This window comes from Lycium barbarum, chromosome 3, assembly GCF_019175385.1.
Source record: "Lycium barbarum isolate Lr01 chromosome 3, ASM1917538v2, whole genome shotgun sequence".
NCBI classification, from domain to species: domain Eukaryota; kingdom Viridiplantae; phylum Streptophyta; class Magnoliopsida; order Solanales; family Solanaceae; genus Lycium; species Lycium barbarum.
In genome coordinates, this window is record NC_083339.1 from 141820862 (window position 1) to 141844392 (window position 23531).

Genomic DNA, 23531 nt, shown 5'->3' on the forward strand with positions numbered 1-23531 from the left:
ATTTCTTATGCTTTCATTATGTTATTGACTATGCTTTACATACTCAGTACATTATTCGTACCGACGTCCTTTTATTTGTGGACGTTGTGTCATGCCCGCAGGTGGACAGGGAGATAGACTTGATCCATAGATTACTTGTTCAGGGACTGCATAGAGGGGCTCCATTTCATCCGGAGCTACATCTGTTGGTATTATTCTTTTGTGTGTACATACATATGGGCATGGTGGAGTCCTGTCCCGTCTATATGATGCTACATATTCTCTTTAGAGGCTCGTAGATAGTTGTATATAGCTAGATGGCCTTTGGCCTTGTCGGTCCACATTTTGTATATTATTTTTTTAGCCTCGTTGGCTTGTGTATATGAGTATGGGCATTGTTGTTGATGATGATATAAATGTGTTGTTGCCCAATGAGATTAGTATTATTGATGTATGAAAATTATGAGTAAGTCATGTGGTTCACCTAGATGTAAATATGAATGTATGATATGGGGTGCCCGGATGGGTTAGCACCGGGTGCCCGTCATGGCCCTCCGGTTGCGTCGTGACAGTAACCCAGTCAATCCACATAATACGTACGCCCGAGGGGGGGGGGGGTCACCACAAGAGATACAAATCAACATTCAAGCCTAAATATGAACTTCTACTCCCCAATCTACTAATCATACAAATCAAGATTCACAAATATTACCTCAAGCCATCACATAGAAGTGACCTTACTAAGCCCAATTATAGATCAACTTTACGCCTATTACTCATCATGTGTCCACTCTCAGCAGGGGGCTCTTCCATCTCATTAACAAGATAAACTGGCAACTCATGCCACAAAAGTGGAAAACATAGGGACTCAGGATACCATATGCAAATACACTATTAAACAAATACCTTCAAAAACACAATCCCACACAACAACTCAAGAGATAGAAATATTAAATCATAATCCAACAAGTAAGTAAATGTAATAAAATTTAATAATGAGTGCATATGCAGCGCAATGATATGCAATGGTCAATGAAATCTCCGTACACATGCTCCAGGTGGAAAACCTCCACGCCTCGACAGTCATGACCCATAGGGGACCCGCGAAGTCCATGTACCACTCTCGCGATCCAGGTAAAGACCTCGGGCATTCAACACTCTCTCGATCCCGGTACAGACCTCAGGCATGGCCTCTCATCTCTCTCATCATCATCATCAGTACCAAGTCTCAGCTCATATCAGTGTATCATGAAAGATGAGAATGAATGCATGCATAATGTCAATGCTAATGAAAATATTTATGTATCAATCATGCCACACATGGACACATATCACAACATCATGATCAATGTCAAAGCCAATTGTGCCACACCTAGGCACATATCTATCAATATCAACAATAGGTCAAGTGCTCTCCTTTATCCAAGATATTACCCAATAAGTGAGAGACAACGGTTTCACAATAACGATAGGGCAACTAAGTACCAGGTCTAATATCACACAAGTGGCGACAAGCCAATAGATCACAGTAAGGCATCAAGCCCAAAACAAGCAACAATACCAACCTAGGTAATCCATCCCAACACCATGTTCGGAGACCTAGGCATGCTTTTTCCATCAATCTCTACTGTACATATTTGAAATCCTAATCGGAGTCTAACTCAAATAAGCCGTAACCTACCTCGAGGCCGAGCAGGTGCCGCCAATATCCACTTGATTTTCATCTTCTCTTTCTGAAAAGGAAGCCGAGACGGAAAGTTCTAAGAATAGCAAGGAGTCTGAGTAAGCAAGTGTCAAGGATTAAGGTATTCATACCCGTTAAGAATCTAAACACAACTCCGGGCCCACAAGGGTAAAACCAAAACTTCTCCTCTAATTAGGTTTTCTAGGTTTCCATTGACGAATAATCTAGATTTCATGGTTATCTACACCAAAAAAAGTCATAAATTTCATTCTTATTTAAAATCCCCAATTTCAAGAAAATCCAAGACTTAACCCATTTGCAAAATAGTGGAAGAAATAGGATTTGAAGTTGGTTAATTGGCCTAGAATAGGAATCTAAGAGTTTCTTTGAAAATGCCCTGATTTTTAGTCAAGAAAGCCATTTTACCATCCTAGGGCTTTGCAAGTTAGGAAATCACCATTTTTATTAATGTTACACCTCGGAAAATTTTCCGTTGATGCACAGTGAATGGGCTAACGAAGAGTACGAGTATACGGTACTTCAATGAGTAAGAAATGACATTCGATGACTCTAGTTAAGAATTCAAAGATGTTAGAGATAGGGTAAGAAAGTTGGCCAAGATAAAGAGAGGCATACGATAGGTATCGGAAAGGAAATACGAGTAACGAGTTAATGAGGCTTTAATCATGTCTTGGAGAAGATTGATAACGTCCCTTAGATTGGTATTGAAGTGTTGAACAAGTGTTAAGAAGGTTCCACAAGGATTGGAGATCAAACGAGTCGACGAAACGAGCTTCGGAATCACTGGGGATTATACGACCAAACATACTGGTTGTATAAATTATACGGTCCGTATGTTGGGAGCGTATAATCAGCCCAGAATGGCATGAATTTTTGGACCAAACATACGGCCAAACATACGGCCCGTATAATTTGTACGGACCGTATGTTGGTCCGTATATACGGTCGGGACTGAAATGGTTCATTAAATAAAGGGACCAAGTCTTATTTCATTTCACTTCTATATCACACCCCTTCTCTCTAAAACATCTCTCTACATTAATTCCACAAGAATTCAAGGGTTATTAGTGATCAACAACATAAATCAAGTGAATCAAGTGTAAGAAAACCCATTAAAGATCATTCAAGTCAAGAAATCTCATTGGAGATGGACTAGGGTTTTTGCTCATGTGGAGTATTACCAACCAAGGCTTGTTCCTACAACATCCAAGGTAAGATTTATGGTATTCCTATGTTGTTTAAGGTATTTGAGAGTTGAAATACTTGGATTGTAGAAAGGTATAGAAAAATGGGTCATGACTGTGGAATAGTGCCATTTTGAGTAATAGTTTGAATCGAGTCGTGATTCTTGATGTGTTGTGATATAAATATGTTATAAATGACGTTGAGAACATGCGATAGGCAATGTAAGTGAATGAACGTAGTCGTGTGTTATAGCCATGGATATGAGTAATTGAAAGTGAATTGAGAAATGCGGATAATGTGGATGGATAATGACTATTGTTATAGTATTGTGAATGTATTATTGATTATTTGGGAGTTAATATACGCTATGGAGGAATGTCGTATAAATAAAGGAGATGTTGTCCGATTTTCTCTAGTTTTAGTCATGTATGCTAGCTATCGATTCTAATGATAGTATGACTTCAATGAAGGTAGAAACGCTAGCGTTGGAGGAGTACGCGCAAGTGGTAAAATAGTTGAACGGAAAGGTATGTAAGGCTAACCCTTCTTTCATAAGGCATGATTCTTTGGCCAAATATCTAAATCTTCTACAAGGCTATGATGTCTTTCAAATGACTCGATCTTCCGAGCTATTAAGCTCACGACTCTTGATATGCTACGATTGTACTAAGTTTCTCATAGGACGAGTAGGCCTATAAAGATAGATGAGATGGATGACGATAATAGTGATAATGATATTGATGACGACTATAATGGTAATAGCGATGACGATAACAATGACGATGATGATAGTGATGTTAATAATAAAGATGCTTATGAGCTATTATGTATATGTATCTATGTATGACGATTATGGAACCCCGAGCTTATAAGACCGAGTAGAATAAGTATGTATATGATTATATAATGCGCGCACACCTCTGCAAATGGTACGGATAACCCTGACGCCTTGGTAGGGCCCGGTAGATGTAACCCTGAGGCCTTGGTAGGGCCAAGTATGTGTAACCTCGAGCCTTGGCTGGCCAAGTATGTATGAAACACTGATCCTTCATGGTCGGGTATGCTATGTAAATGCTATGTATATGATATGATGATGTATATGATATAGATATGAGAATGAATGCGAATATGATACGGTTACGAATAAGAATATGTACATGATACGAATGTGAATAAGGACATGTAAATGAATACGGATATGGAAATGGGTGTGTGTACACGAATACGCGCTAGAAATGGAAAGTCCCTATGACAAGCAAGTAAGTGCTTATGACGTTGATATTGCTATCTCCCCTCCTATGCTATTTCTCATATTGCTTATTATGCTCCTATATTGATGTTGATCATGCTTTACATACTTAGTACATTCTTCGTACTGACGTCTTTTTGTTTGTGGACGCTGCGTCATGCCCGCAGGTGCACAGGGAGACAGACTTGATCCATAGCTACATTCTCAGGGACTACATAGCAAAGCTCCACTTCATTCGGAGCTATAGCTTTGGGTACTTATTCTTTTGTGTACATAATTATGGGCATAGGGGGTCCTGTCCCGCCTATATGTATGTTATACTCTCCTTAGAGGCTCGTAGACATGTGTATATGGTTAGATATGTCTAGCCTTGTCGGCCTATATTTTGGATTTCATTTTGTTAGCCTCGTCGGCTATGTACATTGATATGGGCATAGATGTCAATAGTGATATAAAGGTATAATTGTCCAATGGGACTAGTATGATTAATGAATAGAAATGTATGTTTAATTATGTGGCTCACCTAGATGTAAGTGTAAGTGTAAACCAAGGGGTGCCCGGGTGGGCAAGCACCGGGTGCCCGTCGCGGCCCCCTAGTTGGGTCGTGACAATTAACTCTTAGAATCAAAACGTAACAAGTAAAGGAAGAGATCAAAGAAAGATGGAATAATTAAGGTCTAGATGTTACCTATCCCAAGGTTCCATGAGATTTGCTCTGAAAATGCCTCAAATGGCGGCTTGGATTGAGAGTTGGGTGAAAAATGAGGTCAAAACCCGAAATGAACTTTTAGGTCTGCCCAGCGCTATTCATTGTGGCGATCAAGGGACCGCTGTGGCGAATAATCACTATAGCAAATAATGGACCGCGGGGGCACTCTTAAGGAGATTCGACCCTTCCGCCGTAGGGGACATGAAACTCACTGGGGTGGTAAGCTCTACCCGTGATTAGTTCGCTATGGCGAGCAACTGTTTGCTGAGGCGAACCCGCTGCAGCGGTTCACCCATCGCCGTGGCAAAGAACTAGGTCCAGTGGACCTAACTCGATTTTTAATTTCCTTCTATCTTGACTACGGGTCAACTTAAGCTGAAAATCCCTCGTGTACAGCTAACGGGCACAACTAGTCAAGAATGATTAGGATACGAATTGAAGAAAGTTGGTAACGGCCAAACGGGTCGTTACAGAAGAAGATTTTAAGTTGCATTAAAATTATGGAAAAAAAGGAAATTATCAAACTGAAACAGTTTATCCTAAACATTTTATTTCCAAATATTTTTGGCTTGAGAGCCTCCTAAAGAGAATGGACCGTGTATTTAGTGGAAGGATTGGTTCTGTTTCTTTAATATTTCAATTTCTGCATATGGATTTTGGGTCGAATCGGTTCAATTTAATGGAGTTTATATTTGTTAGATTAAAAATAGTAAAATATATATTACCCATCAGAAGTTCGAAATTCCGGTAGTGGGAGATTTTTGTGTTAGTAAACTCAAAGTTACGTGACTTTTGTGTTAAAAATATAGTTAAGTGACTTTGGTGGAAAAAAATGATAGTTATATGACTTTTGTGTTAGAAAACATAATTAAATGACTTTGGTAAAAAAGTGATAATTATGTGACCATCTATGAAATTTACCTATAATTTGTGGGGTTTGCTCTCATCGTCGTTGTTCTGAAAAATTTAATTACTGTATGAAAGTCGAGAAACACGATTCTCCGAACAAATTTGTCCACTTGTATTGAAGCTTGGTACAATAATTACGTGTAGTGCCAGTTAAGTGACTTTGGCGAAAAAAGTGATAGTTATATGACTTTTGTGTTAGAAAACATAATTAAGTGAATTTGATGAAAAAGTGATAATTATGTGATCATTTATGAAATTTACATGTAATTTGTGGGGTTTGCTCTTGCCGCCCGTTGTTCTGAAAGATTTAATTACCGTATGAAAGTCGAGAAACACGATTGTCCAAACAAATTTGTCCACTTGTGTTGAAGCTTGGCACAATAATGACGTGTAGTGTTTGAATTGTCTTTTCCTGAATGAAAACCTTAGTCTAATAAAAATTATTTAATCTTACAGAGATATATTATGGTGATATTTTTACCCACAAATAGTTCCAAATCTCCCAATTATTATGTCATTGAATAACATTTCCACCTAAGGCTCTACCTCTTCCTTCTTTCGATCATGCCACTACTCACGATTGCGTTTGGTCGTGACAATGATTTTAAATGGCATGATCTCATTTTATAAATCGTAATGGTATTTAAATTTTCATAATTTAATATGCTTCTACACCAATATATTTCATGTCTCTTAATTTTGTCATACTTGCCGAGGGGAAAGAGGCTAGAAAAGAAGATCTATGGCTGATAAAGAGGTAGGGCTCTGGCCCGCAGTGGAAGTCATGGGGGATGATTATAGAGGAATAGGGATAAGGGTTTATCTCCATCTCTTTTTTTTTTCCTTTCAATTAAACTTTGTCTAATACACTAACTTAGGCTTTACCTCTATAACATTCAACATATTAATTGAAAATATTTGTTTTTTGTTCTCTTTCTTCTCATAAAGATAATTGAAAAAATGTAAAACCTACAATAAACAAGAACAAATCAAGATGGTAGGCAAAAAAGAATAGTTCGGGGAACACAGGGAGTGTGGTAGACTAAGCCGAAATAGAAAAGGAAGAGATAACGGAATATCCCAGAATAAATATTGCCTTACAGTTTTGACATAAAATTTATCACATCCCTGATGGAACGAAGGACAAAGGAGGCCGGTTTATTCAGAGTCGTATAAATTAAAAAATATAAGTTAAAAAAAAAAGGGGAAAAAAAGAAAGAGAACAAAATTTCTCTCACCTCCTGAAGTCTCACTCTCCTAAAGTTACATGACAACACCACATTAAAGCTAACTCAAACTTTCACCTCTCTATTTCCTTAGACAGCAATTGTCTAATTGGTGGACTTTAGGCTGAAAAAGCCCCATCCAAATAGAGGCAATTACCACCAGTTACAACTCTGTTGCAGCATTCACCGTTTCCCCGCAGCTTTCCTAGCAGGGACAGCAGAATCCTCATCATCTGACTCGACATCTCCATACTCCCACATTGCAAGTCTCTTTTCCCGTGCTTCTGTTTGATACTTCTCCAATTCATCCAGAGCCTGTTGTTTGTCCTTGGGCTCCCACCTCTTCCTTTTCTCCATCCTAGCTAGTCCTTCCTGAAAATTTTACAGGTCCCTTGTTAGAAAGCTGCCAGCACAAAAACAACATAATCCTTAAGTAGGGGGCAGAGGAGAATGGAAGCAGTAGGTCTTTCAAAACCCAACTCTACCAGATAAAAGATAGTCTGGCTAAACCTTCAAGCTTTTAATCAAATGGGACGACACAAATGGAATTTGAACAGCCAAATGCAATGCACTGCTTCACTATGATATTGTCGGGGGTAGTGAACAAAAGACCTAGTGGCAATTGAAAGACTTGCAGAATCCAAAACTAATAGAAATGAGTATAATAACGTCAAATCACAATTAATATAAAAGTGGCTATAATTTCGAACCTTAAGCAAGGTAGCATTTACGCTGACATCACTTTCAGGATCAACCAAAGTCACCAAAAAGACTGTCCCTGTTCCTTGACCTTTAACTTTTCCACCTGAAGTGTCTTTTTCCTCAATAACAGCTCTGAATTCCTTTGGCCCACTTAGAAGAAGCTCACTTAGGCGATAAGCTGCCTCCTGACCATAATCACCTTCTAGCCCAGGAACTTTAACATGAGCAAGACTACAGAGCTGAGCAAGACCGGGACTGGAGGACACAGATGCATCAAGAGGCCGCAAGTGACTGTAAGAAACAACTTCTTGGTTTCCATAATCAACGTAGAAAACTTCAAACTTGTCGTTGGAAGATTCCACAGCACCGCGAGGGGCATTGACAATCTTAACATATTTTAAAGGGGAGGAATCAGAACAAAGTATTATCATGTGACAAGCAAAAATATATCATAAATAAAATCACATTTATCCTTCAGAAGACATGAAACTTCTATAACCTACAGTAATGACCCAACAGATATAAGAATTGGATTAGCAAAAGGAACAAAAGGTTAGGGGACAACCGATGGTGAACGAAGTTCAATTCATGAGAAAAGTGCAGCAGCAAGACGAAGTAATGTATTGTTTAAAGAGCTAGGGACATCGCATGAATAGGGATTTACTTCTCTGTGTGTGTGGTTTGGGGGGAGGGGGGGGGCAAAGAAACACAAAATTAACTATTACACTTTATGTAATGAAAAAACAGTAGTTCATTTTAAGCAAAAGTTTATTTAATTGAAGGAAACACATACGTTTTTACTTTATTTGCTACATGAAAAGCAACAAATTGCAATTTTGAAGATTTAACGGTTTGACTTCATACAACAAGCCAAATAGTAATTTCCATTCACATAATAGAATATGCAAAGTTGGGGTACTCAGTAATTCAAGTTGAATCTACAACTGTTTAATTCAAAGCCTTACGGAACTGCATAATAAAATAAAGTACGAGCAATAGGAGTGTTGGATCACTTACCATAGCTCGGTTCCATGAATTATCAGCACTGAATTGAGCAAGAACAATATCACCCTTCTTTGGATTAAAGGCACCAATTACAGGAGCCTCCTGAAAACTTAGAGAAGCAAGTTGCTTCTGAATGGCGCCTACTTTCTGGTCGGAGACCATCTGAATATAAAATTTACCCCCACCCAAAACTTCCGTGACTGTGACCTGAGAATATAAACGTGTAAAAGTATAGAAGTCAAACAATCATAACATGAAACTAGCATTCACAATGAATCCGGGTGGTAAATAATGATAAACAATGGTAGTCATTAACTTAGAAGCACAAGACCAAATTACATTACCTTCACCTCCTCTTTTTGTCGCCTTTCAACTGTTGCTCCACCATTGGAAACTTCCTCTCCCTCAACATAATTCTCCCATATCTATATCGAGGTACTAGTTAATAAATAGTAAAGAACAAATCAATGATTAATAAGTATAACATCTTGCTCTTGCCTTCAATTTCTGCCTTTTAGCAGCCTGTTCAGCTTGCATTAGGAGGTGAACTTCAGGGATTCTATCAGCTCCAAAAGATGTTTGAAGCCTTGCTAAACCAGCTTCCAGTAGTGTCACAGCCACATTGGATCTCGATTCCCATAATGTGCCAATGAAAGTCCCTGTTCTATCAACTGTTTCTACCTCGATCTATGTAGAAGGCAGTACGCAAAGAATAAGCGACAAATTCAAATGTAGCACATTACAAATGTAAGAAATAAAAAATGTTACCTCGACATCCCTCTGCATTATCTTCCGCCTCATCAAGGCAATCGCTTCCTCCGAGTAGGGTTCATTACGACCTGGGCATCTCACTCCAGAAATAGAGAAAGCAATGCTGCAAGTCTCCTTGGGAATGAACAGTTTGAATCTATGACCACTGAGGACATATTCTACTACAGCAGACATCCTCCTGTTACGCTGCAAGAAAGGCAGAAAGTCTCTAGCTTTCTTTGACGATGCCTGAAAGTAAAACAGAGAAGGTTAGATATTTCCTCCTTAGCGCCGCATAAAAAGAGACAATCAGTGACAAGGCCACTAACCGTTAGCAAGTCTGTTACATGCATCACCGGAGGTTCTTTAGGAGAATGGATGCCCTTTTTCCCAGAAGTAGCACGTGATTCTGCTGAGAGAAGGGCATCATAATAGTTTGAACGTTCTTCGAAATCACGATGTCTAACAACAGTTGCAAAACCGCGGGCAACCAAAAGCTCAGCAACATTTACTCCAGGCAACTGATTGCCTGCAGCAGATGGAGCAGGGGATGCATCATCCCCGTCCTTGGATGCTAGGAATACAGTTCCAAAATCCATCACCCTTGAATCTGCTCCACTGGCGGGAGCAGCAGGTCCATCAGCCATGCTGACCTTCCGAGAGTACTCCATTGAAACATGCACCTGAAAGGATATAAGGTTAGTAAATCATCTCCAGCTGATTCTGTAACTCTGAAATCAGGAGAAGAGATATCAGAAAAGATAGCAATACCTGTCTTCCGATAAGGCGATTTCTCAAAAATTCCTTTGCTTCACGAGCGTAGGGAGCAGGCTTTTCATCTCTACGAGGATTCCCCATTTTAGGAGTCCTAATACTTGAAAGATTGACTCTCCGTTCTGCTGAGGGATCTCCAAATGGCAGAGAATCATCAGCTATAACAAGACAATCTCCACTGACAACCTCAACCACCTAAGAAAAGTCAAGAACAAAACATTTGAAGAGAGAGAGAGAGAGATAGATTAAGAAAAACTTGAACAGCGTCTTGACTCGTAGCTACCTTTCCTGTGAAATTTTGGTCATGAATAGCCTTGGAATTTGTTGCTGGGGCTACATAGTTCGTCCAGATTCTTAAGCGAGCTTTCTTGGCCTCAAGCTCGGCAGCTTTCAGCTTCTTCTTGGCTTCAACTTCAAGCATGTTTGCACTCCAATCAACGTATTTAGCATAACCCTATGCCAAACAAAAGAGAGGGCATAAACTTTAGATTAGAAAGACCTTGAACGCTGTAAGCTGAAAAACAATTATACATTCCTTTTCTAGAATTAGGAGGAACTAATTTAACTAATAGAAAAATTATAGATGAGAGAAGTGCTACAACTTCAATTTCATTATAATAATAATAATAAGAAGAAGAAGAAGAAGAAGAATGTTATCATAGAAGCCATCTAAGATTATGGCAGATTCCAATTTCTTGGAGAAACCTATCATACAAACACACAAAGTGCACCATTTAGAGTGACTTTTTTAAGAACATCAGTTTATTATTAGACACAGAAGTAACTAGAACAGATAAACAAAAGTATCAGCAGTAGTATGTCTGTCACGTACATTTTCAATAAGCTCCAATCCCAGGTCCTTTGCTGATTCTCCATCAGGGTAGTACACTGAGCCAATTAGATTGCTATACTTGTCAACACCCTCCAGGACAATTCGAACCTGTATGTTAAACTATATTAGAAAAAGAATAAACAGGAAACACAAATCATTAAGAGGAAACACAAATCATTAAGAGCTAACGAATAGAAACTCACATCTCTATTTAAGACACGAGTTTCGGTAAAATGCTTTGCTTCTCTGCCATATGGATCGGGAGCAACTTCTGTTACAGATGCTGCTGAAGATGCCAGCCTCTGCGCTGATGTCGGAGTTGCGCGAGGTTCAGTAGTTGATTCTCCATTTGGTTCATCAGAGGTAATACTAGTATTAATAATAGTTTCTGAAGGTGCTCTTCTTCCCATAGTTGGTGCCTGTTTATTGAAACAAAAGGATAAACGAACTGGTAAAGAAACAAGAGCTGGTCGTAGAGAAAATTTATCTTGTATTGCATTTACCTGTATTCCAGCAACGAACACTTGGATGAACTGGAAGTTTGGAAGCAAGTATACACGCAGAGTGCTTCCATCACGAACCTGCTCAACAAATGCTTCAATAAGCTTACCTTTACTTTGCTCCAATAGGCCCATTGCATCAAAGTTACTAGCATCACCAATTGCAGATGGAGGTAGATCCCTAATAGATGCCTCAGAAGCACCAGGTGCCTGAAAACAGCAGTATGCCAAAAATTACTACGCACGTTAAAATGGAAAAACAAGAAAATAGCGTCAAGCCTTGAAAGATATTGCTGAATTGCTAGCCAGCAAAGCTCAACACATTCTAGATAAAAATGTCGTAGCGCAAGGTGTATTGCAGACAGAAGCAGACCACAAAATGGGACAACAAATGTGCTCAATAACATCTGGAAAATTTAAGGCTAGAAACAAAGACTTAAACATCAAAATGGAATGAAACTATAAGAATACATCGGCACCAAAAAGGGGGAGTTAAATGACTTCTTAAAAATCCAGTCAGCAGAAAATATCATAAAGCTTGGAAATATATTGCTGTGAAGGTAACAGTATCCGTTCTTGATCAAGTAAGAAGGTGAAGTTCACAATATTTGTCCAATAACAAAAACAGATCAGAGAGAATGAGAAACACACCCTACTCCATCGACCTAGACCTTGTTGTTTGGCTTGTTCTTCAGCATCTTGAAGTGGTTTTAAATAGGGGTTAGCATCTTTCTGTTGATTTTGCTCCCTGACCTGGTTCCAACAAAATTAGTCATTACATGAAACTAGATATAATGGGAAAGAAGCCAGCTGAGAGAAATTAACACCAATCCACCAACCCTGGCCCAGCCTGCAGCAACAACTAGCATGGAAACATTCTTGTCACCAAGAAAGACAGTGGCATATTCTCGCCCTACGGTAGGTACAGTGTATTCCACCTTGAAAGTGACCTCCTAAAGAAAGAAAAAAAGGACGAATTTCAATCTTATACTGCTAAAAAAGAGAAGTTATATATAAATATATACAAGTTAGAATGATCAATGCAAGGACACCTTTCCTATGCAAAGCTTCCTCAAGAAGTCTCTGCTTTGCCATGCAAATGGCTCATCCACTCCACCACGACGTGCCTAAAAGTGGAAAGCTAGAATGAGCAATGAAAAAAAGAGATACAGCTATAGGAGCAATTTGAAGATATAGATCATAAAAAAGGTAAGGGCTATTAGTGCATGTCATACCAATCGTGGAGCCATTAGAGATGCTAAGGTAATAGATTTTTCAGGGGGAATTTCAGCCTTGGAACTACCCATTATCACCAAACTGTCCCCAGAGGGAACAGCTTTCACTCTTCCCTTCAACCATCCTGTTGATGCCATTTCAACTGCTAAATGCCTGAGATTAACAATCCAAGTTAGGAAAAAAATTCGATGAGGCAGATATCATACTGCTGACTCCAGTGTTATCAAAAGCGAAAAGCACAATAAAGCTCTAAGGTCCGTTGGGGCTTTAAGCGCAAAGCGCAACTAAAGCGCAGCGTGGGCTTTAATGAAAAAAGGCACAAATGGAGAAAAAATACAAATATATATGTTTGTTCCAAGACTAATAACTATAAGCATGAACAACAAATATATGGACAGAGAAATTGATTTTTTTAAAAGGAAAATTTTGTCCTAGAGCCTTGATGACGGCACTGAAGCGCACATGAATCAAGGCGAAGCGCTCAACAAGTTTCGAGCCTCGCTTCAGGGCTCAAGAGCTCTTTAAGTGCGCCTTTGACAACACTGGGTGACACCAAACAAAGAGTTCTCATCATCCAGTTAGACATGCAGAACAAAATAAGCCATAGGCCCTCTTTTGGTACAGAAAAATCAAAACTTTAATCTGAGTAAGGCCTAATAACTAAAGATATATCCGTAGAATAACAAGATCTTACATGGACAACGTAAAGGAAATCAAAACAAAAACGAATTCGGTTATAGATCTCTGGATAACTAAAGATTAATAAATAAAATAACGACCAAAATCTCAGCCTAAATAAAATAACAACCAGAATTGCTAATTAAGCAAATATAATACAGTTTCAAGTGAATGTCAAAGCAATCTTCTTTATAAACATAACCAAACCGTAACTTGTTTGTACTTATCAATGTGAATACTCCCTAAACATATAAAAAACAAATCTTCAAACCAGTTATATGAATTCATTATGCATGTACAATAAAATAATCAACATAGAAAATAACGAAATATACGTTCAATTGTAAAAGTAAGTTGATTTGATGCGGAAACACGTAATTAAGAGCGTTAATTAAATAAGAGCAATACCTGAATGGATCGAAGTAACGGATCTATGAGAAAATCAGCTAAAAAAACATGTAAAATTGAATTTCTTCAGAACAATGGACGGCGGATCAGATTTATTTTAGTTTTATAGAAGGAAAAGAAAAAACCTTATTGTAGAGTGAATTTATATGTGAATGGGGGGGATATAGTGGGGCAAGGGAAAACAAGATTCACCTCCTTTTTCTTGTAAAATTACTTAAAATGCCATAATAGTTTTTGTCTGTTTGTACGGTAATTTGAGATCTAGTAAAAGAAGAATACTACCTCCGGTTTTTTGGATTTTGTTAAAAGCAAAGGTTAGTTGAAACTAACTGACTGTACTTGGACCCGATAAGGACAGGCGGATTTTTTTGAGTTATGACGAGGCGAAGCGCCATGTAGGATGGTTCGGCCAATAAGATCATGACATGTCACTCAGAGGTGTTACTTTTGCCAGGTCAGCAGCAAACAGTGGGCTCTTTTGTTCCCCTTTTTTTCTTTTTACCGCGATTAAAGTTCTGAAATTTTTTGTTACTGTATGAAAATCGAGAAGCACGATTCACTCAATAATTTTTCCCACTTGTGTTGAAGCAAGTTGGCAAGTGTATGGTACAATAAGTCAATAATTACGTGGGTGCTTGAATTGTCTAATTTACAAATTTAATTATTACACATAAAATTTATGCTCGTATTTGGTCCAGTCTTTTTTTTTTTTTTTGTGTGGTTGGGGGGAGGGGGGAGGTTTGTGCGTGGTTCGGATTGAATCGGATTTGAGAATTATCGGTTTTTGGATTTTGCAAAATGCAATTCAAATCCAATCCAAATAAGTTTTGGATTAAATCGGATTTTTTAAATTCAGTTTCAGATACTTCGGTTTGGAAAGTTTGGATTTTCAGTTTCAGTTGAATTGTTTCTTCTTTTTACAAACAATGAACAACCAAATAAAATAATCATACCGGATTATCTCAATATATGGAGTAGTTCCTCGTTGCTATCAGAATCATCCAAATAAAATATTCATACGAGCAATCAAATATTATAAGAAAATGCATTAGAAGCACTCCAATATAGTAAAACCATGCCACACATAGAATATCCTGACAATAAAAATAAAATAAAAAATCTAAAAAGTAGTCATTTTTAAAATTTAACAATTTCAAACTGTTCGAATTTCGGTCTTAATTTCAGGTTTATCCAAACTATGCACACCCTTACCTCTAGGGTTCCACCTTTCTATCTTTTCTTCAATTCACTACTATCGATTTTAACTCAATTAACTTCTCTCGATCTAAATTTAGTTTAGCTCATTAATTACCATCCAATACAGAATAAAGTCCTGTTTAAAGTAAATAAATAAATCCGATATTTTTTAATGCTCATAATTATCCTACACGAATGAATTCGTCATATTTAAATTAGTTTTACGTTGACATAGGTATAAAAAGTTCAGATTTTCAGATTTCCAAAAATCCAACGTTCCAAATTCGAAATCTGATCCAAATGAGAATTTCGAAAAATAAATCCAAAATCCAAAAATTCCAAAACTAAAGTCCAAAATGTTCGAATTTCGGCTTTATCCAAACTACGCGCTCCCCTGCCCCTAGGGTTCCACCTCTCTATCTTTCCTTCATTCCACTACTCTCGATTTTAACCCAATTAACTTCTCTCGATCTAGATTTAGTTTAGCTCATTAATTACCATCCAATATAGAATAATATCCTTCTTAAAGTAAATAAATAAATCAAAGTTTTTTAAATTCTCATAATTATCCTACGAATGAATTTCATAATTAATTTAGCTTTACGTTGACATTAGTTTACGGTAATCCTCATCTTTATTACGGGCATATCCAACCAAAATAAATGTCACTAATAAATCCGGAAGGATGCTTCTACGCCATTTAACATTATTGATTGACATATCTTTATGAAGTTAAGCAGTATGCGAAACTAAGCATCACAATGAAAGCCTAAACAGTCTGGTAAGTATAGAAAATACTAGTATGTTAAGTATAGAAAATACTTACTCCTTTTTACGCTTTTGGTAACATAATATCCTTACAAATCTTGTGAAATTACCTTAATAATGACACATAACGTCATTCTAACAGAACATTTTCGTTAAAGCTGACGAAAGTTGTGCTACCTCTGTCCAAAAAATTGACCATCAATAGAGTGACAATATTATTAAAATTGACTTAGTACTTTTTATTCTGAACATATTATAAAAATTGACCGCCGCATTTTATTTTGAACAAAAGAATTCTGTCTAATTCATTAATTCGGGGGGAGATACTAAATTTTTATATTTGAAAAAGATTTTCGTAAGGATCTATGAACCAGTTTGATGAATTATTCCTAAAAGTTGACATCAAACTAGTGCTAGTTGATGAAAAGTTACTTCATAAAGAAAAAAATAAAGTCAAATTTGTCTGGGATATTTTCTCAATTCCATGAATATGCAATCAGATAAAGCATGACTTGGCGATATTAAAACATTGGTACATAAAGCCACGATCTCATAGATATACACCGAAATCTACAATCTACTTAATATAATATAGATATATAATCTAAATCTAAATAAAAATTTAATATATAATATAGATGATTTTATTGTGGTGCTGCAAGTAGAATAAAGTTTTGGCACAAAGTTGGTAAACGGACAACAATATGTCCAGTTCCAGCATTCTGAAACTTTATCTTATATTTCAATACTTCACACAAACTTATAGTAACAACTTCAAGCGGTTATGAACACAGGTTGCTCCAGCACATGTTCAAAACTGAATCTGTCGCGATCATCAAAGCAGCAACAGAAACATTTCGTTTAAAGGAAGAAAATAAATTATGCTAACACGTGAATCTTGTTTCTACGATTGTCTTATCTCCTAAAAAGAATAGGAATAATATCTCCAAAAAGGACAAGGAATAAAAAATGGAGCCCAGATCTAAAAGTAACCTTGTAACACCCCTTATTTAGGAAAGTGGAGGATGGAAAATTTTACCTTTGTTTACACAAATGAAAAGGCCAGAATTGAGACAGCATATCATCAAGGAAAACCAAAAAAGAAAAAACCTAATATTGATTTCAAATTCTCAGCAGAAGTGATACTCTTCAGCTTGGATATATAATACACCAAAATACATAAGTTAAAATCATTTATAGATCAAAGTAATAAGAAATTTCACAAAATTAGAACCATAAAACAGAGAAAGAGGCCTAAGAGAGAGGAAGTAGACAGAATTTTCTCTTCCTCAACAGAAGTTTAATTAATATTTTTCATGGTTTTAACTGCTATAAATGCTGGTCTGAGACACAACAGGTTCAAGCACATGCAGGTTCACATCAAGCACTTGAGAGCATAAACAATCTTCAACCCACTACAGGGATTTTGGTGAGTCTGGAATCAAATCATTTGGCCCAAGGTCGTCAATTGGTGGCCGCTGCTTATGATGATCGGTGACTGATTGATAAGCCATTGCTAAAGCTAAGGCCTGGACGTAAAACAAACAAAATCAAGGAGTGCATGAAAGACTAAGCAGCACAGTCAGAAGTTCAAAGCCATAACTCAACAGCACAGCAAAGATGATACATTTATCCAAGACCAGAATAATATAGCACATAAGTCCTTTGCTACTACACTAAAAAGAGGCTCATAACTAAAGAACACTTACGACATGATCACGGTCTGGAGGAGCATATATTCCAGTAGTGATTGTTGTTCTCCTGCGAGTATCATTTGATGCATCAGATATCTTTTTGAATCCTGTTGGAACAACTACAACTGGGATACCCACAAGATTGCCAACACAAACTTTCTCCCAGTCAGTTGCATTTCCAATAAATGCATCAACTTTGAAGCTTTCTCTCACTTGCTGAATCAATATACCTCTAGCTCTTTGTGCCTGTTGAGTATCATACAAGTATTGATCTTAGTGTTGACAAATTCTGAACAACTATTTAAAAGTGGATTAAGCCCTCCGTTCAATAACTAGGCCAGTCAGATTTTGAGATGTCTGAAAGAATTTAATTTATAGAGTTTTCTCCTATACAAGTAACAATTTTAAACATCTAAACCGAGAGAAACTTTGTAGATCAAGACAATTACCTGAACATAGTCAACAGCAGATATGGCACGTGCTCGGCGAAGTTCAATAGGCCATTGATCTTGGGCTTCATATTCATCATCCAGATTTGAGCGTTGCCACTTGTCGAAGTGAGCCAGCATCTCAACATCCATTGTGAAATTGAGGATGCCTTGGGCAGAATCAACAGTGTAACTCAGGTTAAATGGGACCATATTCACTCCCTTTGATTGAAGTACATGAACAACCTGTCATCACCGTCACAAAGCAATCCAGTTAAGGCATCCATCAAATAGGATAAAGAACCTAATTAATTCAGCCACATTCCAATATTGGGAAATAGTCACTTACGCCCATATCAGCATCCTCAAGATATCCAACAGTGAGCTTTGTGATGTCAACTGAGAATGGATCGCTAAAGGGTATGTCTCTGGATGAAACATCATCTGGGTCCTTTCCTCTAATGGCATCCAGAACAATTACACAATCCATAGAATTTCTACAAAAAGGGCCTAATTTATCCTGACAAAAAGTTAGATTTTAGTGTACTGTACTCAAAACTAATATTAGGAAAGGAATTGGACTGTGGAATAATTATGAGTACCAAGCTTTCAGCTATGCTCATAACGCCCGTTCGACCAACTGCTCCAAAAGTGGGCCGCAGTGCCGTCACACCACAGCGAGAAGCCGGATAGGTAATAGAGCCGCAAGTTTCTGAACCAATTGCAAATGGAACCAAACCTGCAATATCCAGTCTCTCTCTCAAAACAATACTTTCTGCCTACTAATCAGTAATAAATCGGCGATGGAACTATCATTTGTTCATTCTTCCAATTGGGGAGACGAACTGAAATTAGATATCGAGCAGAATTGTTATGTTAGCAAATTTAGAAGACAGGATGCCTCAAGGAGAATCTAATCAGGGATAGCTCAATAGCTTGAAGATACCTGCTGAGGTGCAAGAAGCAGGCCCTGCTGATGATCCTGTAGAATATTCCTCGATATTCCATGGGTTTCTTGTTCTACCACCAAACCAGACGTCATCATATGCTAAAGAACCAGTTACTAACTTTGCAACAAGAACTGCCCCGGCAGATTTCAGCCTGCATCAACCATAGCTAGCTTATTATAAATACACGCACAATAAGAATCGGTGTTTAGATCTGGCCTTATATGTCATTAATTTCATGATTTGTTATACCTCTTATACACCCAAGCTTCAATATCAAGAACTTGGTCTTTAAAAGATGTTGAACCCCATGTTGTGGTATAGCTAGGTACAGCTATGATGTCCTTCAGACCATAGGGAATCCCATGAAGAGGACCTATATAGAAAAGAAGATGTTATACTTGTAATCCCTTTGAGCTAGAACAGAGGAGCTAGAAAGCAAAATATTGTCAAAGGGGTTATGAGTCCTGAGGCTAGTAGTGACACAAGGGAAAGTGATCAAACAAAAAATTCGAAAAAAGCATTTTTCGTATTACTCTCCAAATTTCATAAAGAAGTACCGAGAAATATTGTTTCAAGAAGCTACCTATGCCATATACTCCTAAAGTAAGTTTCTCTAAATCAAAAAGAAATCGGGAAAAATTAATTCAGAGCATGAGGTGAGAAGCGAAGGAAGCATTGGAAGATTACTCTGGCTGGAAAAGGTAACTGTAGGAAATGAACAACCTTAAGTGCTTCAAGGGTAAGGTAAACCATAACAGCATCAACAAATGTTCAGTGTGAATTAACTGTAGAACATTGTGGCCTGAAGATTTAGGATTTCCCAGATTATGTGTAAAGATTCGATGGTCTAATTTTGATATGACTGATACGCATATAATCTATTCGAGGGTCTATTTTCTTCCATGGTACTTACAGTGCTCAGATCTTAACTTTTCATTATGGCGAAGTTGGATGTAACCATCATTTTTTCAGCTGCAAAGGTCCATGACATCTATGGCGTATTAAATTGAAGTTTCTATTTTGTCTCTTCCCCACAAAATCCCCCGGCCCAGATGTATAAATAGAAGTTCATACAGAGAATCCATTCATCCAAAAAAATTGAATGGATCGGAATGTATATGAAGAATTCATTATTATTGGGGCACTGTTCATTGATTGATTAATGGAAAATCCAAAATTATGAAGGTAAACAGGAAATACGTGAAACAGGTTAGTGGAGGGGAATTGGGCAGACCGTTACCCAAATATTTGCCTTCAGCAAGCAGTTGATCAGCCTCTTTTGCTTGTTTGTATGCTAATTCTTCAGTAATTGTAACAACGGATTCAAGGACAGGACCATACCTGTGACACCCCCAGAACATGCATCATTATGAGGACTAGATAATCAATAACAAGAAATAAGTGGAAGCAAACACTAGTTCTAACACCTCTTCAGTCTCTTCAAAAAAATTCCAGTCAGCTCTACTGATGTGATTAGATTTGCCTTGAGAAGTTGACCGAGTTCAAGAATCTGATAAACAGCATAGATGCATGAATAGAAGGAAAATGCCATAAATTTGAGCGCATAAGTCCTGATACATAGATTAAAGGGAATAGCAAGGAGCACTTACACTCATGAATGCTATATCCTCATCACTTTTTGGTCTTTGTATACGAGCAGGTGATGGATAATTGAACCTTTTGTTTGGTTCATTTTCTAGTTGTTGGACCTTCCATGCAGAATTGAAGACTAAACAAGAAGGGTTTTGCAGACCTCCATCAGTAGAAGCAACTAACTTTCGGTTGGATCTGATTATAGGTATGTTAAAGTCATTTGCTCCCTTTTCGATTTCAAGCATCTGAAAGGAACGAACAGTAGAGCCAAATATTTTAGTTCAGAGCAAGAAGGATAACCAGAATAATTAAACTGTCACAGCAGTACCTTATTCTTGTTCAAGAAGCAAGAGTCCAACATTTTGAATCCACATTCACATATAGGAAGATGTTTGGCCTCTTCCGAGCATACACCGGGGTTTTTAGGACCCAACTTCCCTATTTCCTGATTAATGGTCAGATGACAGAAAGAAGCACAGTCCATAAACCCTGAACTGCTCTACAAATGATAGTTCAGAAAACGGATATAGTCTGAACAAAAGGAAAGACACAAGCCAAGTGACCACTTTGCTATTGATAACAGCTTTGGGCATTTAAACTTTTCAATAACAGGCTGGAGATAAGATTCTTCATTTACAATTTAACTTTAGTCAATAATCTCAACTATGATAGTGATTAGTAATGGATCAGTAGGATGTTTCTAATTTATGTTATGCGCGAGCTATCACTTTGCATTGACTACACTTTAGCAGCAGGCGGCAATGGAAATGAAACAAGATAAACAAAAACTTTGCTGCATTCTTCTCTAGTTACCCCCTCCATCCCAATTTACGTCGCTACTTTGACGAGGCGTAAAGTTTGAGAAAAAGAAAGATCTTGGAAATTTGCAGTCTAAAACAAACCTTAGATATTTGTCTGACTATAAATCATTAAGATTAACGTGAAATTTTGAAGTTAAGTTGTTTCTGATTAAGATATGTGACATTCTTTTTTGGAACAAACTAAAAAGAAAAGTCTGCCACATAAATTGGGACGGAGGGAGTAACCTCTAACAACGCAGTGATAAACACAGACCAATGTACTTGTAGTAGTTGCATAGAAAGTCCAAGTAAAATGAGAGAAAGGCCTACCATATCTGTGGAATTGTTGCAGGTAAAATCCCAGTATCCTGATGAGTAGGAAGAAACACAGTTGCTATTTATCAACAAAGTAAATACAAGTACGAACATGGGCAACTGCAATAACCGACGAAGTGAACGTGCCGGAAGTTGGTAACACACGTAGCCCTTTTTACTCGCCACGTCATCCATGTTCCGGTAACCCTCTCTAGTATGTAGTATCTGTTTTTTTTCTCTCTCTGGTCAATGCCTTTCTTTGGATCGAAGGCACCAATTATACAATCCCCAATTAACTGAAATTCCCAAATTTGTATTTAATAATTAAAAACATTGACTAGTTGAGTCAACGAAGAGAGTCTTTGGCGTAACTGGTAAAGTTGCTGTCCTGTGACCAGGAGATCACGGGTTCGAGCCGTGGAAACAGCCTCTTCCAGAAATGTAAGGAAGGCTGCGTACAATAGACCCTTGTGGTCCGACGCTTTCCCGGACCCCGCGCATAGCGGAAGCTTAGTGCACCGGGCTGCCCTTTTTATTGACTAGTTGAGTCGTTGACTACAAAAATACTTCAACTGATTCAAATTTACCTGTACATATTCTGATTCCTGGTTTATTCAGAAAAATCAACGTTCTCCTTAGTAAAGACATAGCAATCGGCACCTTTGATGTAAAGAATTTATCAAAAAAGTTACATATGCATAAAATTACTGATGCACAAAAAATTGGCTTGCAATTCATTTTGTATCAGTCCACTGACTTAGGTTAATTGGTAGGCTAGTTCAACTTGTTAGGAGCAATCACATTACCATTAAACAGAATATACGAGTATGAAAATATTAATTACATTTCACTCAACTCTCTGCTCTTCTTCTTCGATCTTCATTTTCCTCATCTTTTTACTGCGATTTTGAGCCCTTAAAGTTTAACTTCTTCCAGCTTCTGCAATATTTTTGCTATCAATTAACCCATTTGATTCGGGCTGAGTCATCCTCCTTATTTTTTTATTTTTTTTGGCATAATACGTTAATAAGCCCCAAAAATTAGCGTGAGCTGACAACTATGCAATTCAACTTTATTTCTTTACAAGTAAACACTTCAACTTATCTTCACTTTATCAGTTGAACACTGCAATCTATAAAATATTCATCTAGACACCTTCAAAATTTATGTATCACGCCAGCATTTGTGTTTACATATTCAACTTTATACAAATTGAGGTGTCTACTTGTACACACAAAATGGAGGGCATACTTGACAGCTGAGGTCAAATTTGAGAGCTTGTTTATGTATTATGCCTCTATTTTTTATCACTGCCTAGTTATCTAACCAAGGCTGAGTCATTCTCGTTTTTTACTGAGATAAGGGTCAAAAGCACACCCCAACTATCACTTTTTTTTTAGTTTCATACCTAAACTATCAGAAGGTTGAGAAAATTACCTAAATTATCACTATCTAGTTTGCAAAACACACCTCAAATTATTCTTGAATGGCATGTGATCTGCACTCTCCATTTTATATAAACATGTTGCCAAGTGTTGTTCATGTGGATAAATAATGTCACAATGGCACCAACATGAAAATTAAAAAAAAAAAAAACTATTTGTTTTAAAAAAACAAACTGAAAAATAATATTTTTTGTAAAAAAAAATAAAAAATTATAGAAAATAAAAAAATAGTTTAAAAAAATGGATTTTTTTTTTTTTAAAGAATAAGAAAACTGATTATTTAGTTTTCACATTAAAAAAAAATCAACTTTTCTATTTTTTTAATCATTTTTTTCTGATTTTCTAAATTTTTTGATTTTCATATTTTTTTTAAAATCCAGATTTATTTTTTAAAAATGCTGATTTTAAAAAAAAATGCAGTTTTTTAAAAATATATAAAAAAAAATATTATTTTTAAATTTCTATGTAGGTGCCACCATAGCATACTTATGCCA

The 23531-nt window shown here is 37.2% G+C and overlaps 2 protein-coding genes across 3 annotated transcripts; both read right to left on the bottom strand.

Moving 5' to 3' along the window:
• Nucleotides 1–6804: 6804 nt before the first annotated feature.
• Nucleotides 6805–14006, bottom strand: LOC132633130 (ribonuclease TUDOR 1). The gene is made up of 17 exons (XM_060349357.1): nucleotides 13848–14006; nucleotides 12761–12914; nucleotides 12578–12652; nucleotides 12365–12478; nucleotides 12177–12278; nucleotides 11529–11735; nucleotides 11229–11444; nucleotides 11026–11133; nucleotides 10477–10647; nucleotides 10191–10388; nucleotides 9749–10102; nucleotides 9438–9668; nucleotides 9168–9356; nucleotides 9014–9094; nucleotides 8682–8876; nucleotides 7673–8050; nucleotides 6805–7334 (listed from the first exon to the last, which is right to left on the bottom strand). Exons 2-17 carry the CDS (start codon nucleotides 12896–12898, stop codon nucleotides 7146–7148), a joined length of 2946 nt encoding a protein of 981 aa, XP_060205340.1. The 5' UTR covers nucleotides 12899–12914; nucleotides 13848–14006; the 3' UTR covers nucleotides 6805–7145.
• Nucleotides 14007–16990: 2984 nt separating this feature from the next.
• LOC132633131 (uncharacterized) lies at nucleotides 16991–22546 on the bottom strand. Of its 2 annotated transcripts, none has more exons than XM_060349358.1 (12): nucleotides 21608–22546; nucleotides 20806–20922; nucleotides 20495–20722; nucleotides 20312–20394; nucleotides 20125–20225; nucleotides 19134–19257; nucleotides 18881–19035; nucleotides 18537–18673; nucleotides 18284–18454; nucleotides 17956–18180; nucleotides 17522–17752; nucleotides 16991–17341 (listed from the first exon to the last, which is right to left on the bottom strand). In XM_060349358.1, exons 1-12 carry the CDS (start codon nucleotides 21785–21787, stop codon nucleotides 17228–17230), a joined length of 1866 nt encoding a protein of 621 aa, XP_060205341.1. In that variant the 5' UTR covers nucleotides 21788–22546; the 3' UTR covers nucleotides 16991–17227. The 2 variants fall into 2 exon arrangements, with proteins under 2 accessions (XP_060205341.1, XP_060205342.1); XM_060349359.1 differs by having other exon boundaries at nucleotides 22437–22520.
• Between the last annotated feature and the right edge of the window lie 985 nt (nucleotides 22547–23531).

Coding starts and splice junctions, on each gene's coding strand:
- LOC132633131 (XM_060349358.1), bottom strand. CDS start 21,787: ATGGATGACGTGGCGAGTAAAAAGGGCTACGTGTGTTACCAACTTCCG. Junction 20,923..21,607: donor GCAACAATTCCACAGATATG/GTAGGCCTTTCT, acceptor ACCATTAATCAG/GAAATAGGGAAGTTGGGTCC. Junction 19,258..20,124: donor TGCTGAAGGCAAATATTTGG/GTAACGGTCTGC, acceptor TTTTCTATATAG/GTCCTCTTCATGGGATTCCC.
- LOC132633130 (XM_060349357.1), bottom strand. CDS start 12,898: ATGGCATCAACAGGATGGTTGAAGGGAAGAGTGAAAGCTGTTCCCTCT. Junction 9,669..9,748: donor ATGTAACAGACTTGCTAACG/GTTAGTGGCCTT, acceptor TTTTACTTTCAG/GCATCGTCAAAGAAAGCTAG. Junction 8,051..8,681: donor ATTCATGGAACCGAGCTATG/GTAAGTGATCCA, acceptor AAATATGTTAAG/ATTGTCAATGCCCCTCGCGG.